This window comes from Nuphar pumila, chromosome 12 (assembly GCF_984573655.1).
Source record: "Nuphar pumila chromosome 12, dmNupPumi1.hap1.1, whole genome shotgun sequence".
In the NCBI taxonomy this organism is placed as follows: domain Eukaryota; kingdom Viridiplantae; phylum Streptophyta; class Magnoliopsida; order Nymphaeales; family Nymphaeaceae; genus Nuphar; species Nuphar pumila.
This window is the reverse complement of record NC_143260.1, coordinates 25347626-25359833: the sequence shown is the minus strand read 5'-3', so window position 1 is coordinate 25359833 and position 12208 is coordinate 25347626. Positions and strand designations below refer to the sequence as shown.

Sequence of the window (12208 nt, the reverse complement as noted above, 5' to 3'; positions counted from 1 at the left end):
AGGAATCGAGCCATGTCTGTCACCAAGAGCCCGACCTAGTCTCCAAGGACCCAACCCTAGATACACCTAACCCAGTCAACCAAACCAATGGCTTCGTCGAGGGCATTTCAGTATTTCTGTTTAGAGAGAGAAATTTTGAGAGAGAGAGAGAGAGGGAGGAGCCCTCCCTTTCCCCGTTGTATAAGAGTGAATCTCCTCCCGCTAAATTCTCTCCGTCTCTCTCTCTCTCTCTTATATATCATTGCCGTCCTCTCACGTTAGGGTTTGCTTCAGACGCCCATCTCTCTCTCTCTCTCTGTTTTTCTTTCACCGAGGAGAGAATGACCAACAAGAACGGTGGATCTGAAGACAACGCCTCTCCTTTCGATATGGCCGAGCTCGGTACCGCCGGTCGGTTTTCTCTCTCTCTCTCTTTCTCTCTCTCTGTAAAACCCTAATTTTCTTTCTGGTTTGGTGTTGATGTAGCTCTGAGTGCGGAGGATCGGGCGGGGCTTGTGAGCGCTCTCAAGGTGGGGCGGATTTCGTTTCGCTGACTCTGATTTCTTTGTTTCTTTTGTTTTTGTTTTCTTCTGGGGTTTTGCTTCATGTTTGGTGTTTATTTCCTTCGTTGTTGGGTATTTTTGCCTGATTTATTTGGGAAATCGGTGCAGAACAAGCTGCAACGCCTTGCTGGGCAGCACTCGGACTTGCTCGAATCGCTTTCGCCGGCGGTTCGCCAGCGAGTCACGTCTCTGCAGGAGATTCAGGTTGGCATGCCTTCATCCGTTGGTCACTTTGCCTTTTTTCTCCATCCGTCCTCTCTTTTCCTTTACTTTGCTTTTGCTTTTGGGGTTTTATTGGTGTTGGTGTTTGATTGATCTGGTTGGACTGGTTATGAAAATTTGTAGTTTTTCTTTTTTGTACTCTTTTTTGTTCTTTACGAGTATGGATTTGTGATTGTGGGTTTGCTTCGTTTGTTCCACGTGCCGTTTCTTTGATGAGATTTTCGCTTTGGTTTGCTCTTGTGACGTGAAGAATTGTGCTGTTATTCGAGCACGGCTCGTGATATTTGAAATGCATTGAGTCTGTCTGCGAGACCCGGGGGTTAAGATTGCTATGGATTGATTGATCTATCACTGTCTAATTGGTTTTTTTTCCCCTTTCTTTTGGTTTCGCTTTGGGATGTTTTCTGTTACTGACACATTTATGAGGAGGAGAAATGGAGTGCTCTTAATAGTGCCTTGTGTTGGTACTTGTTAGAACTAATCCAACTTGGGTTATGTGCTATGCCTTACAGCCAGGGCATTTTTGTTCATTGCATGATGTTTCGAACTCTCCTTTTAGGTTGTTGCCTTTTTTTTCTTCTAGCATTATATATTGCAATTCATTTTTCAGTATTTATCATCTTTTTTTGCATTTATTTTTTTGGTTTTGCTTTATAAAATTTTATGATGCGGTAAGACCTCTTTGTTATTTTAGTCCATTCGTTTATGCGGATGGAAATTTCTGTTAGTCATCATCTTGGTCTACCCATGCTATATAGTATTGTCTGGTGCACAATGGTTGCTGATTTGTCTCTGGAGGTCGTGCATTCTCATTGCTATGGATATAAAGTACCTTTCTCATTACTTTTGATGAGTTCTTATGTGAGTTCTGTATATTGTTACAGAGAAAATCCTAATTAGCTTTCTCTCAATAGCATACCATATTTGTTGAAATTTGTTGGCAGTGTTTTTTTGGACTATGCATGCAATTAGCTGCATGAATCAGCCACTTGCATGTATAGTCCAATATACACAAGGCATAAAAGTTATCAGAAGCCAAGGTATTGGTGACCCTTTTGCTGGCAGTCTTTTTATAGGGCAGGATAGTGATCGGCTACAAAAGGCATATCTCCAGTATCATGGATGCTGTAAGGAAATGTAGAAATTTGATTACATCTGCATGAGTATACATCTGTATGTTTAGCAGGTCTGACTATGTACAGTGAATATGCATTCTCAGTTAAGCGTTCCTATGACATAGCCTGCTGTTTTTGCCTAGATTTGAAGAATCCTTTTATCTGTTTTTTGAACATCTTGTTTGAATTCCTGGATTCTTCCAGAATCAGCATTGCTTGTGCAGCTTTGTAGTTTTTGCCTTTTAAATTTATAGTTAAAATGTGAGGAATATTAATATATTAAATTTGAAAAGGTGATGAGTATTTGAATATCAATTTTGAAATTTCTTATTTTGTTCATTTATTTCATTGAAAGAGATCCAATGATAGTTCACTTAGTACCTCAGATCTAAGCCATCCAACAATAAGGATTTTACTTCTGCCTCACACTAACTAATCTTGTGAATGAATGTGTCCTAAAAATTGTCACACAGACATTTCATGGTAGCATTATCCTGTGCTGACAAGATACGCCACTTCTTGGACACAGTCAAAGTATTTTCATATATGGTTAACATTGTGTCGTTTACTTTGTGTATTCCCTTTTATGATATTATTTACTTATTTTGTATTAACCTGAGTTCTTTTTTTTTAAAAAGTTGTCATCAGTTGCATCACATTCCAGTTTCAACCTAGTTTGATTGTTTGATGTTCATAGCTATAGTGATTTAAGATTGTCTTTTTATACACATACATACATCTAGCCATGTGCTGTATCCTAATTTTTAAAAATTACCATGTGGTACGTATCCGCATTGTGTCCTGTTCTTGCACCCGTGTTCATGTGACATAAGTTCTAAAGCTTGTTAAAGAGTATAAGTAGAAAAGTCAAATGCTTACTGGTCAAGGCTCCGTCTCTCATGATATTTCTTAGTTATTTTTAATGAGATGTCAGGTAATGATACCAATTTTTTTTGGTGCCAAGATAACCACAGGAAAATAACATAGGATAACATTATTGATTTTGTTAACTGTCCTAGGACATGGAAATTATGCATTGTTTTCTTGTAAAGAGCAAGTGTTATGCAGGATTAAGGATCTCTAATGTTGAGCATGCATTTCGCTTTTGTTCAAAAAGATTTTTGCATGAAGCCTTTGGTAGGAAAAGCAATTTCTTAGGACATGTGGATGAAAATGTTGCTTTAAATTACTGTCAGCCTCGGGATTATATATTAGGATTCTGTAATGAGTATTGTTACACCATTACAATATTTGGCTGTGATCATGTTAGAACGGATTCCCCAAGGAAATTACCAATTAGGATCTCTTTGTTAGTTTACAACTTGTGGATTTCAGTGTATAGGCTAGGGATGTCCATGGTATGGTTTTTAGGTCAGATAGCCAACTACCCCAAGCCTGTTTTGTCAGGTTTGGTATACAATTATAAATATGTTTACTTAATAGGCTCAGACTTGGTCTTATATGGTAGGATCTGATTGGATTCAGATCTCGATTTTTTTACTGCAACCAAGTCGAATTCTTGTAAGGCTTTGAAAATATATGTTCATGAGGTTTGACCTTTGAACATGAGAAACAAGCATTGATACATGAAAAAATGCTTATCAACCACTTATCCACTTTGAAGCTTGGGATAATGAAGTGTCAGTTGTCCTTAAATATTAAACCTAATGGCAAAACAAATGTGTTCAATCTAATCAGACCAAACCTGAATATTTAAACAGATCTTGGTCAGTTTGGATCAGGGTTACCGGAAACGCGCATGTACTAGGGGAAGCGCGAAACGCAACGCTTCCGAAACACATGGGGAAACACACGTAAAATATAGGAAGCATGTCCCCCTTTAAAGGGGACACGTCCCCCCTTTAAAGGGAGACACATTTTTGAAAATGTCTATTTTGCCCTTTTTAAAAACGAATTTAACATGTGAAAAACAAGAAACTAAAAGAAAATATTTTTCTGAATAAGGGCAAAATGGACATTTTAAAAAAATTGTGAAAACAAAAAAAAATGATGGCTTAGGGTTTTGTTTTTCACCCGACTCCTCTCTCTCTCTCTCATTTTCGGCCACTGTCGACCGGTGACCTCCTCCTCCGTTGACGTCCAATGACCGACGACCTCCTCCACTGACATTGTTAATGTCTCTGTTCAGGTATGCTCTCCTCTCTCATCCATTGACGTCCGACGACCAGCCTCTCTTTTTTAATGATGGTTTGAATCTGAATCTGAATGGGGGCTTGAAATATGTTGACATGCGTGAAAATAGGCTTATGACCCGTTAAACAGGTTAACACCTGTCAAACTGAACCTCTGATGTTGTTTATGAAGTGGGATTGAACGTCCCTTCATCTCTCTGTATTGGGATGTCTCTACCATTCACCATGAAACATTTCAATCTCTAACATTGTTTAGAACAGGAAACATATCTCAACTGTTAATATTTTTTCCTGTTATAATTTTTGTGCTTGGTGTTGGACCCTATTAAAATCGTGACTGTGGTTCAGTTTGACACCTTACGAAATAGTTTCCATGAACGTCGTTTGTTGCTGGAAGATATAGGCGCCTCATTCGATGAATGTGATTTCATTCGTGCAGGATTTTATTTCTGATTAAGCTGAGCAGGGTGTTGTTTACATTGAATTTCTGTTTTCTTTTGTTCATCGTACAGTCAGTAGACTCAGTACTTTTATGCCAACTGAGTTGTCTAGATATTGTGCGTGTTTATCCATTCTTTGAAACACCAATTGACTTCTTGTTAACCTGTGTCATACTCTCTGTTAACACTGACTGTCTTTGCTGATTCAGGTATCAGTTTTCTGATTTGGGTTTTAGATGAACATAAAATGATCTAATTTCTTTTAAGGACTTTTGCTGAGATTTTAATTCTGTTTAAATTAGATGTGTTGGTTTAAATGTTGATCTGCGTGTTTCTTGTACTAGGTTCACGTATGATCAAGATTGTTTCTGTTTGAAATAAATTGATTGGTGTTATAGATTTTTAATATGCATCCTTCTAAAATGGGTTCACACGCTGATTGTAGTTAAATTGATTGATCGATGCTTGTGTGTATAAGTCCGATGTTTATTACGAACAAGTTTTCAAGAATTATATATATATATATAACTTTATGGATTTTATACACAGATTTTGCTATATGCATTGAGTCTTGGACTCTTGGCTGATTCATGTACCGATTCGTTAAATTTGATTTGATCGGCATTAAACCAAAGTTTCTGATAAGAATAAATAGAACTATAGTCTGCAGTTCTTTTTAGATTGGATATATCAGTCCTTTTGATTCTTATTCGCTTCCCTTTTGCTTGTTACTCGAATTCTATGTCACTTCCTTCTCGCTTCTTAGGTCGCTTCCGGTTCGCTTCTTAGTTCGCTTCCGGTTTGCTTCCTAGGTCGCTTCCGAGACGCTTCCTGGTTCGCTCCTAAGTCATCCTGTGCTTCCCGCTTCCTAAAATTTTTGAAGTGCCTCGCTTCCCGCTTCCACTTCCCGTATCGCTTCCCGCTCCCGCTTCCTTGACTGACAACTCTAGTCTAGATTCAGTTGGAGTCATTTATGTTTGGTTGTGAGTATGTATCCAACTTTGATTAGGGCACAACTGATTAGTTGGATTTGGTAATACCTACATCCAAACCAAATCCAACGTGTTTACCTCCCTAGCATGTGCACATTCTTCCTATATTTTTGTAGAAGCATGTTATGCACCGTCATTACCTTCTTTTCTCTTGCAAGGAGCATTAAAATAAACTTTTATTATGAACAAAAAAGGGAAAAAGGGTGCAGTCTCTGTTTTGAAGACTTTATCATGTTTTGAAGCCTTGAAAACACTGCTTGACTGTTGTTTCTTTATCATCTCCTAAATAAATTATCAACTTGCTTTTTCACTGACCATAGTCTGTTAATTTACAGTCCCAACATGATGAGCTAGAAGCAAATTTTTTTGAAGAAAGAGCAGCACTTGAATCTAAATACCAGAAGCTTTATGACCCTCTTTATACAAAGGTGATCATGCATCTAAAGGACATGTCAGATCCTTTGGATATCTTGTACATGGTCATAGTTCCCTGTATTCACTTTCCTTTGTGTACTTAACAGCGGTATGAAATTGTAAATGGTGTTGTCGAAGTTGAAAGTGTAAAGAGTGAACCTCCAGAGGAAAATGCTGTGAATGATAAACCTACCGATGGTATGTTGCTTTATGTTGCTTATGCTCTTCGTGTTTTTGTGAGGATTCTGCACATTAAGTTGGCTAGATTCTTCTTATGATACAGAGAAGGGAGTTCCAGAGTTCTGGCTCACAGCAATGAAAAATAATGAAGTGCTTGAGGAGGAGGTAAAATGATCTACCGAATGATCCTGTCGGATGAATTGGGAACTCTCAATAGTAACTCCATGTTTTTGTTGATTGTCTTTATATCTGGCCTGCCATTTGTGGTTTCAGATTACTGAGCGTGATGAAGCAGCTCTCAAGTATCTCAAAGATATTAAGTGGGTTAGGATTGACAATCCAAAGGGTTTCAAGCTAGAATTCTTCTTTGATACAAATCCTTACTTTAAGAACTCTATTCTGACAAAAACTTATCATATGATTGATGATGACGAACCTATATTGGAGAAAGCGATAGGGTAATTTGTTAAACTGGGCATATTTGTCCTTGAACTGCAGTATCTTCTTTTCCCCTCTTCAGAAAATGGATTATTTTCTGGTTGACTTGTAGGACGGAGATTGAATGGTATCCTGGGAAAACACTTACACAGAAGGTTCTGAAGAAGAAACCAAAGAAGGGATCAAAGAACACCAAGCCCATAACCAAAACTGAAGATTGTGAGAGTTTCTTTAATTTTTTTAACCCACCCCAGGTCCCTGAGGACGACGATGATATTGATGAAGATACCGTAAGTCTTGTGAACTGTTATTGTGCTGCAAGTTTTTTCCCCCTTTTAGCAGTTGATATATGCTTCACGTTTACTTTGACAGGCTGAGAGGCTGCAGAATTTAATGGAGCAGGACTATGATATTGGGCATATATCTAACCCTTGATCTCCTTTTATTCCCTCAGACTTCATACATATGTTTAGTCCCTTTGGTTTTGGATTATGGTTGTTGACTCAAAAACATTTGGGCTTTAGGTCGACTATCCGAGACAAAATGATTCCTCATGCTGTGTCATGGTTTACGGGGGAGGCTATCCAGGCAGAAGATTTTGAAGATATTGAAGTTGAGGAAGACGATGAGGATGAGGAAGATGAGGAAGAAGATGAAGATGATGATGATGAAGATGATGATGATGAGGATGAAGAAGAAGAAAGTAAGACCAAGAAGAAGGTAAGCAATGTTTACTGCTCATACTGATATTTTTAACCTTCCCTCCAGCATAACAAATTTACTGACTTGTCTATGCATGTTGTTACTGTTCCAGCAGACAGGCAGTGGCCGCAAGGTGCGACATTTTCCATTCTTCTCAGTCTTTCCCTTTCTTTGGTCTTGAATGATGTACTTTTCTGTTTTGATATCCTGGCTATATTGGCTCTAATTGTATGCTTGCGTTCTATATACAGAAGAGTGGTGGTGTCCAAGCTGGTGAAGGACCACAGGGGGAACGACCAGCGGAGTGTAAGCAGCAGTAGTGGCGGAAGTAGTGTGTATGTGGAGATTTCAGTGTTGAGGTGATGTGCTTTCGTTAGCTGGGCTATGTCCATTCTTGCTGTATAAACCCATGGAGAGGGTTTGAGTTTTGGGGTGGTGTTTTTCCTTTTATTTTTCTTTTTTAACCCTTTGACACCCTCATTAGGGGGTAATACAGCAAGCAGTAGAGTGATCAGATTAAATTCATTTTGAAGTGTGAGCTGTGTTCAGAGTTTGTCTGTTTAGTGGTCATTGTGTTGAACTTTCAGTATTGTGAATCGTTATGAAGAATAGTGATTATATTTTGTTTGTCAGCCTGACGGATCTTGGGTGGATTTTTCTTTGTTGTAATAGTTGGTTTGATGAATTGATGTAGTTATTCTGGTGGGTTATTCTGATAATCCTCACCGTTGTTTTAAATAGAACTCTACTGTTTAAATGTTTTCAATAGAACCCATACTGCTTAAAACCAAACATTTATGCTTCTCGTGATTCGAACTGTAGTGTGTAGACTGCACCAACTGCCATTTGAATCCATACAGGCCAGATCTTATCAACCTTATGGAGACATCCTTCGAGTTAAACACACCCTGTGTGGAGAGAGGGGGTGCAACAAGGTTTTCATTTGAGACCAAAGTTTCTTATAGAAACCACAGCCCACCACATCAATCACATGGGGATTTGGGATGTTTGTTTCAACATCTGTGGGGAAGATGCCTACTTTCTTACGAAAGCGTGGCTCTTTCATATGTGAAGGGGTGAGACAGTTTCACTCCCCCATGGGATATGGAAAGAGGATCAGGTGCAAGACTTGGGATGGTTTTTAGGTTGGCAGATTCCCCGGATGTCATTTGTTCTCATGATGAACGTGATCAGGTCACTTTTGCTATCGAGGGAGAGTTTTCTTCAACTTCTCTATGGTTAGGTAGTACCATATTAGCGTAATATTTACTCTAAAGGTTGAGGCTGGGGCAGACTTGCAAAGGAAAAGCTTCACCTTTTTTGTGGATGTGTGGGGTTCACTTCACCTCCACCCCCCTCCTTTTGGTTCTCGTGTTTTTGTTTATTCCTGAGAAGTATACTGTGCTCTCGATTGATAAGAATATCAGTTCCTCTTTATTTTTATGTTCTATTACCTCCTGAGTTGCTGGGGTAAATGATCCCCTCATACGACATATGAGATGTGCCATCATATGTCGTTCACAGCCATTGGATCAGACGGATTGTGACCATCCGTGGGACATCAAACCACCTTCCCATGGATAGTGGTGGTTTAAAACATCAAATGGCTTCCGCCCCTGCTCCTTTCTGTTCGATGCACCCTTTTGCCCTCTCAAACCACCTTCCTCCCTGGATCCTTTTATCCAATTCCAGCCTTATTCTTTGGGGCTTGTATCAAGCCATTGTCTGCTTGCACCTGAAGGCGAGTTCACGATCTTCCCGCCTTATTTGTGTGATATTCTTCTTCTTTCACAGGTTAAGAGTTTTATTTATTTTTTGAATGAAAGTGAAGCAACTTGCTGATATTTTATCTGCATGTTCGTATGCAAGTTTGCTTGACGGCGGATAGAGACTCTATTGTCATGGTTGGAAGCTACCGATTTCAGCTCATGATTGACAGTAATAGGAGTAGAGGTGTATGGTTAACCTTATCGTTGAGCTGGGTGTGTAGATGGGGCTTATTAGCTAGTGAAGTGCATGATTTGGTGTGCATGAAATTATGTATTTATGGGCCATGTAACGTAGGGAACAATGTATGTAGCCGTTATGTATGTTACAGGTGTTGTCACAAGTGATTGACACCATAAATCTATTGAAGTATGAGTTAAAAGAATTAAGAATTTGATTGAATCTTGCATACCATCATATAAAATCTATTATCACATATAAGGAGGAGAATGCGCTGAACGTGCATAAACAACAGTTGCTCCTACGGGCTTATTTAGCACTTAACCAGGATACACATCTATGGTTACTTTGTCTGTAAATTAATTCATGGCGTTCCATTTGTAACCATTCAACCAAGAAAAGAGATTGATTCATGAAAGTTTATTAAATGAACTCTTTCTCTCCAACAAAAAATGTGCGATTAAGAAAAAAAAAGGAAGATAGTCGTTGTCAGTCATCAAACCAATTTAGATGGCAATTGCCTTAAACAGTCGGCTTGGAGATGAGCATCCTGATGTTCCCACCGCAACCTTTGAACGATAAATTTTTTTTAATAGTTGCTCTATTTTTTTTTTTACTTCTTACCACATTCATTCTTGTTTACACCATTCACCATGAATCAAGTCTTAGCTTATAGTTTTGTTCCGCAACAATGTTTACCTACAAACCATCTTTGATCGTTCAACTATTTTTTTTTTTTACAAGCATTGATCGTTCAACTATTGCTCTATATGCTAACTAATCAAAACTTTAAGGGAGAATCGATAACGGAAGATATCTGAAAAATTAAAGTTATCCTCTTCAAACAAATTGCCATCAGAAATAAATCGTGCTATAAGTCACCGTTCAATTGAACATCTTTCGAAATAATAGATCACCATTTAATTGAACATCTCAAGTGAAAAACTAACATCTAATTAAAAAATAGCCACAAAATTTGGGTCTAAAGGGATTTCATCCCATTCATCCCTGCAAAAGCCTTGCTAAATAACCCTCATGCTCCACCTACTAGGTCAAGTCATCTCAACTCTACCACCCATCTTCTAGTTTAGGAGAATTCTGATTCTTGGAATTATAAAAATCTGCATACAACAAAAGCAGAAGATGAAATATTAAAGAACTCAACTGAATGTACGAGAAGTCGTCGCTATTTTGCATAATAGATCTATAGGTACATAAGAAGACAAGGATATCCGTATCTCCAGGATAAATTTGCATACATAATGGGAATATATGAAAACTGACCTGAGAAACAATAGCCTACATTCACAGGTGGTGCTTCTTAGCTGTTTCACACACACACACACATACACACACACACACACAGAGTTGTTTCTGGAGCAGTAGAAGCCGGAGGAGTAGCGGGCGTAATACCTGTGCCAAAGACGTTTCCAACCATAAGCCAGCCCACCACCTCATAGCTACAATGCGCTGGGCTACCCCAAACCCGAACCCACTAGAAAGCATGGCGAGCTAACAAGGGCTTGAGAGAGGGTGCAAATTAGATAAAGAGATGGAAGGACATAGCAATTGTTAGAACCTCCGCAAGGTCCGGTTGGATGGGTACTGTGACTGGACCAAAAGGGAGTCCCGGGCTAGCAATAAACATGTACTCTAGTTTGAGCCTGATGGAAGCCAGAGGATTGAACCTGAGGTCCTTGGCCCTCTAAGGTTGGGCTGGACTTGTCTGGGGTGCGGATCCCCACTCGACACAATAGGGCAGTGGGCTAAGGGTAACTGTGGTGAAAGTTTTGAGAGGTTTTAGGAAAAGGCCTACATAAATGAGAAAATTGGGTAGGCTAAAAATGACACCGAAGACCAATCAGGAGAGGGTTTCGGTTTAGATCTAATATGGACTAAACTGAGAGCTTGCGAACACCTAGGGAAGTGTGTTAGGGTTAGGATAGACTACCGGAGGTCAAGGACAGGTCAAAGTTTTTTTTTGAGAAGATATTTTAGGCCAGAGTTGAAAACCACTCTACAATTATCATTTCTAGGCTCAAATAGTCAAACAAATTTTTGGAGTGGAGTTTGCAACCGCTAGACAATCTATCTTCTAGAAGCCATATATCTCTAATTGTAAATCATTTCAGGCAGTCTTGGTGTCTTCAGAAAGCTAGATTCTCAATCTTTCACTGTTCTTATTATTGCTTTCTCGGATTTCTAGTGTTGGTGTCTAGAAAATAGCTTAGATACGATAAAACAAGTTCCCAATGTTTGTTTCTCTTCGAATATAGGTGTGTTGTCAAGACCATTTGTTATTTTCAAGCAATTTTGGTGTCGTTGGAAAGATCTCATAGTCCTCTTTCTCCGTTCTTTTGGGAGTTTTTTCATATTTTGCTATTTTTTAGCTTAAAATCTAAAACTAATCTTAGACTGCAGAATTTTTTTTTGACAACTCCGTGGCTTTCGAATCATATCTTCTTTTTTAGACACCAAAATCTGGCGTTTCCAAAGCCCTTTAGTCTTTTGTATGCTTTGAGGTTATTTATCATTCATATTATTTGGTTGCTTCTTTGTTGTGCCGTGCCTTGATCTGAATAGGCTCTTTATTGAGGGTCTGTTTCAGATCTATTTTTGGTCCCATGATCCACATTCTAGAGAATTAGATCTCATAAGAAAGCCTTTTACCAAGAGAAAATAGTTTTGGTTTTCAAAATCCCTTAGTTTGAATATATATAATTTGGGTGCCTTTTCCTTCTTTTTCTAGCTAGAAACCCTAGCTAGAGTTGATTGCTTTCATGTTTTTTAGTTAGGAAATTGAACTGGAAACCCTTGTTGGAGTTTATCTTGCCACATAGAATTCTTAAGAAAATATTAAAATATCCAAAATTAAGCATGTTTGAGACCTTGTTTGCATAATTTTTGCTTCTTTTTTTATTTATCATTTTCTTAAGACTCTGATTGTGGAGCTTCAATTTTCTTGTTTGGTTTTCGAAAACCCATATCTAATCCTTTTTTTATCTTCGCACCCCCGCCCATACTTAGAGCCATCAGCTTGAGCATATCAATGGTGGTCCAAGG

At 38.6% G+C, this 12208-nt stretch overlaps 1 protein-coding gene across 2 annotated transcripts; it reads left to right on the top strand.

Moving 5' to 3' along the window:
* The first annotated feature begins 263 nt into the window (after positions 1-263).
* Positions 264-7910, top strand: LOC149820363 (nucleosome assembly protein 1;3-like). 2 transcript variants are annotated; one of them, XM_089982166.1, is made up of 12 exons: positions 264-390; positions 466-509; positions 651-746; positions 5800-5892; positions 5986-6076; positions 6162-6223; positions 6332-6516; positions 6609-6786; positions 6869-6912; positions 7021-7216; positions 7311-7331; positions 7450-7910. In XM_089982166.1, the coding sequence occupies exons 1-12, from the start codon at positions 321-323 to the stop codon at positions 7516-7518; spliced, it is 1149 nt and encodes a 382-aa protein (XP_089838292.1). In that variant the 5' UTR covers positions 264-320; the 3' UTR covers positions 7519-7910. The 2 variants fall into 2 exon arrangements, with proteins under 2 accessions (XP_089838292.1, XP_089838293.1); XM_089982167.1 differs by having other exon boundaries at positions 7314-7331; positions 7450-7830.
* Positions 7911-12208: the final 4298 nt, after the last annotated feature.

Coding starts and splice junctions, on each gene's coding strand:
- LOC149820363 (XM_089982166.1), top strand. CDS start 321: ATGACCAACAAGAACGGTGGATCTGAAGACAACGCCTCTCCTTTCGAT. Junction 6,517..6,608: donor ATATTGGAGAAAGCGATAGG/GTAATTTGTTAA, acceptor GTTGACTTGTAG/GACGGAGATTGAATGGTATC. Junction 7,332..7,449: donor AGACAGGCAGTGGCCGCAAG/GTGCGACATTTT, acceptor TTCTATATACAG/AAGAGTGGTGGTGTCCAAGC.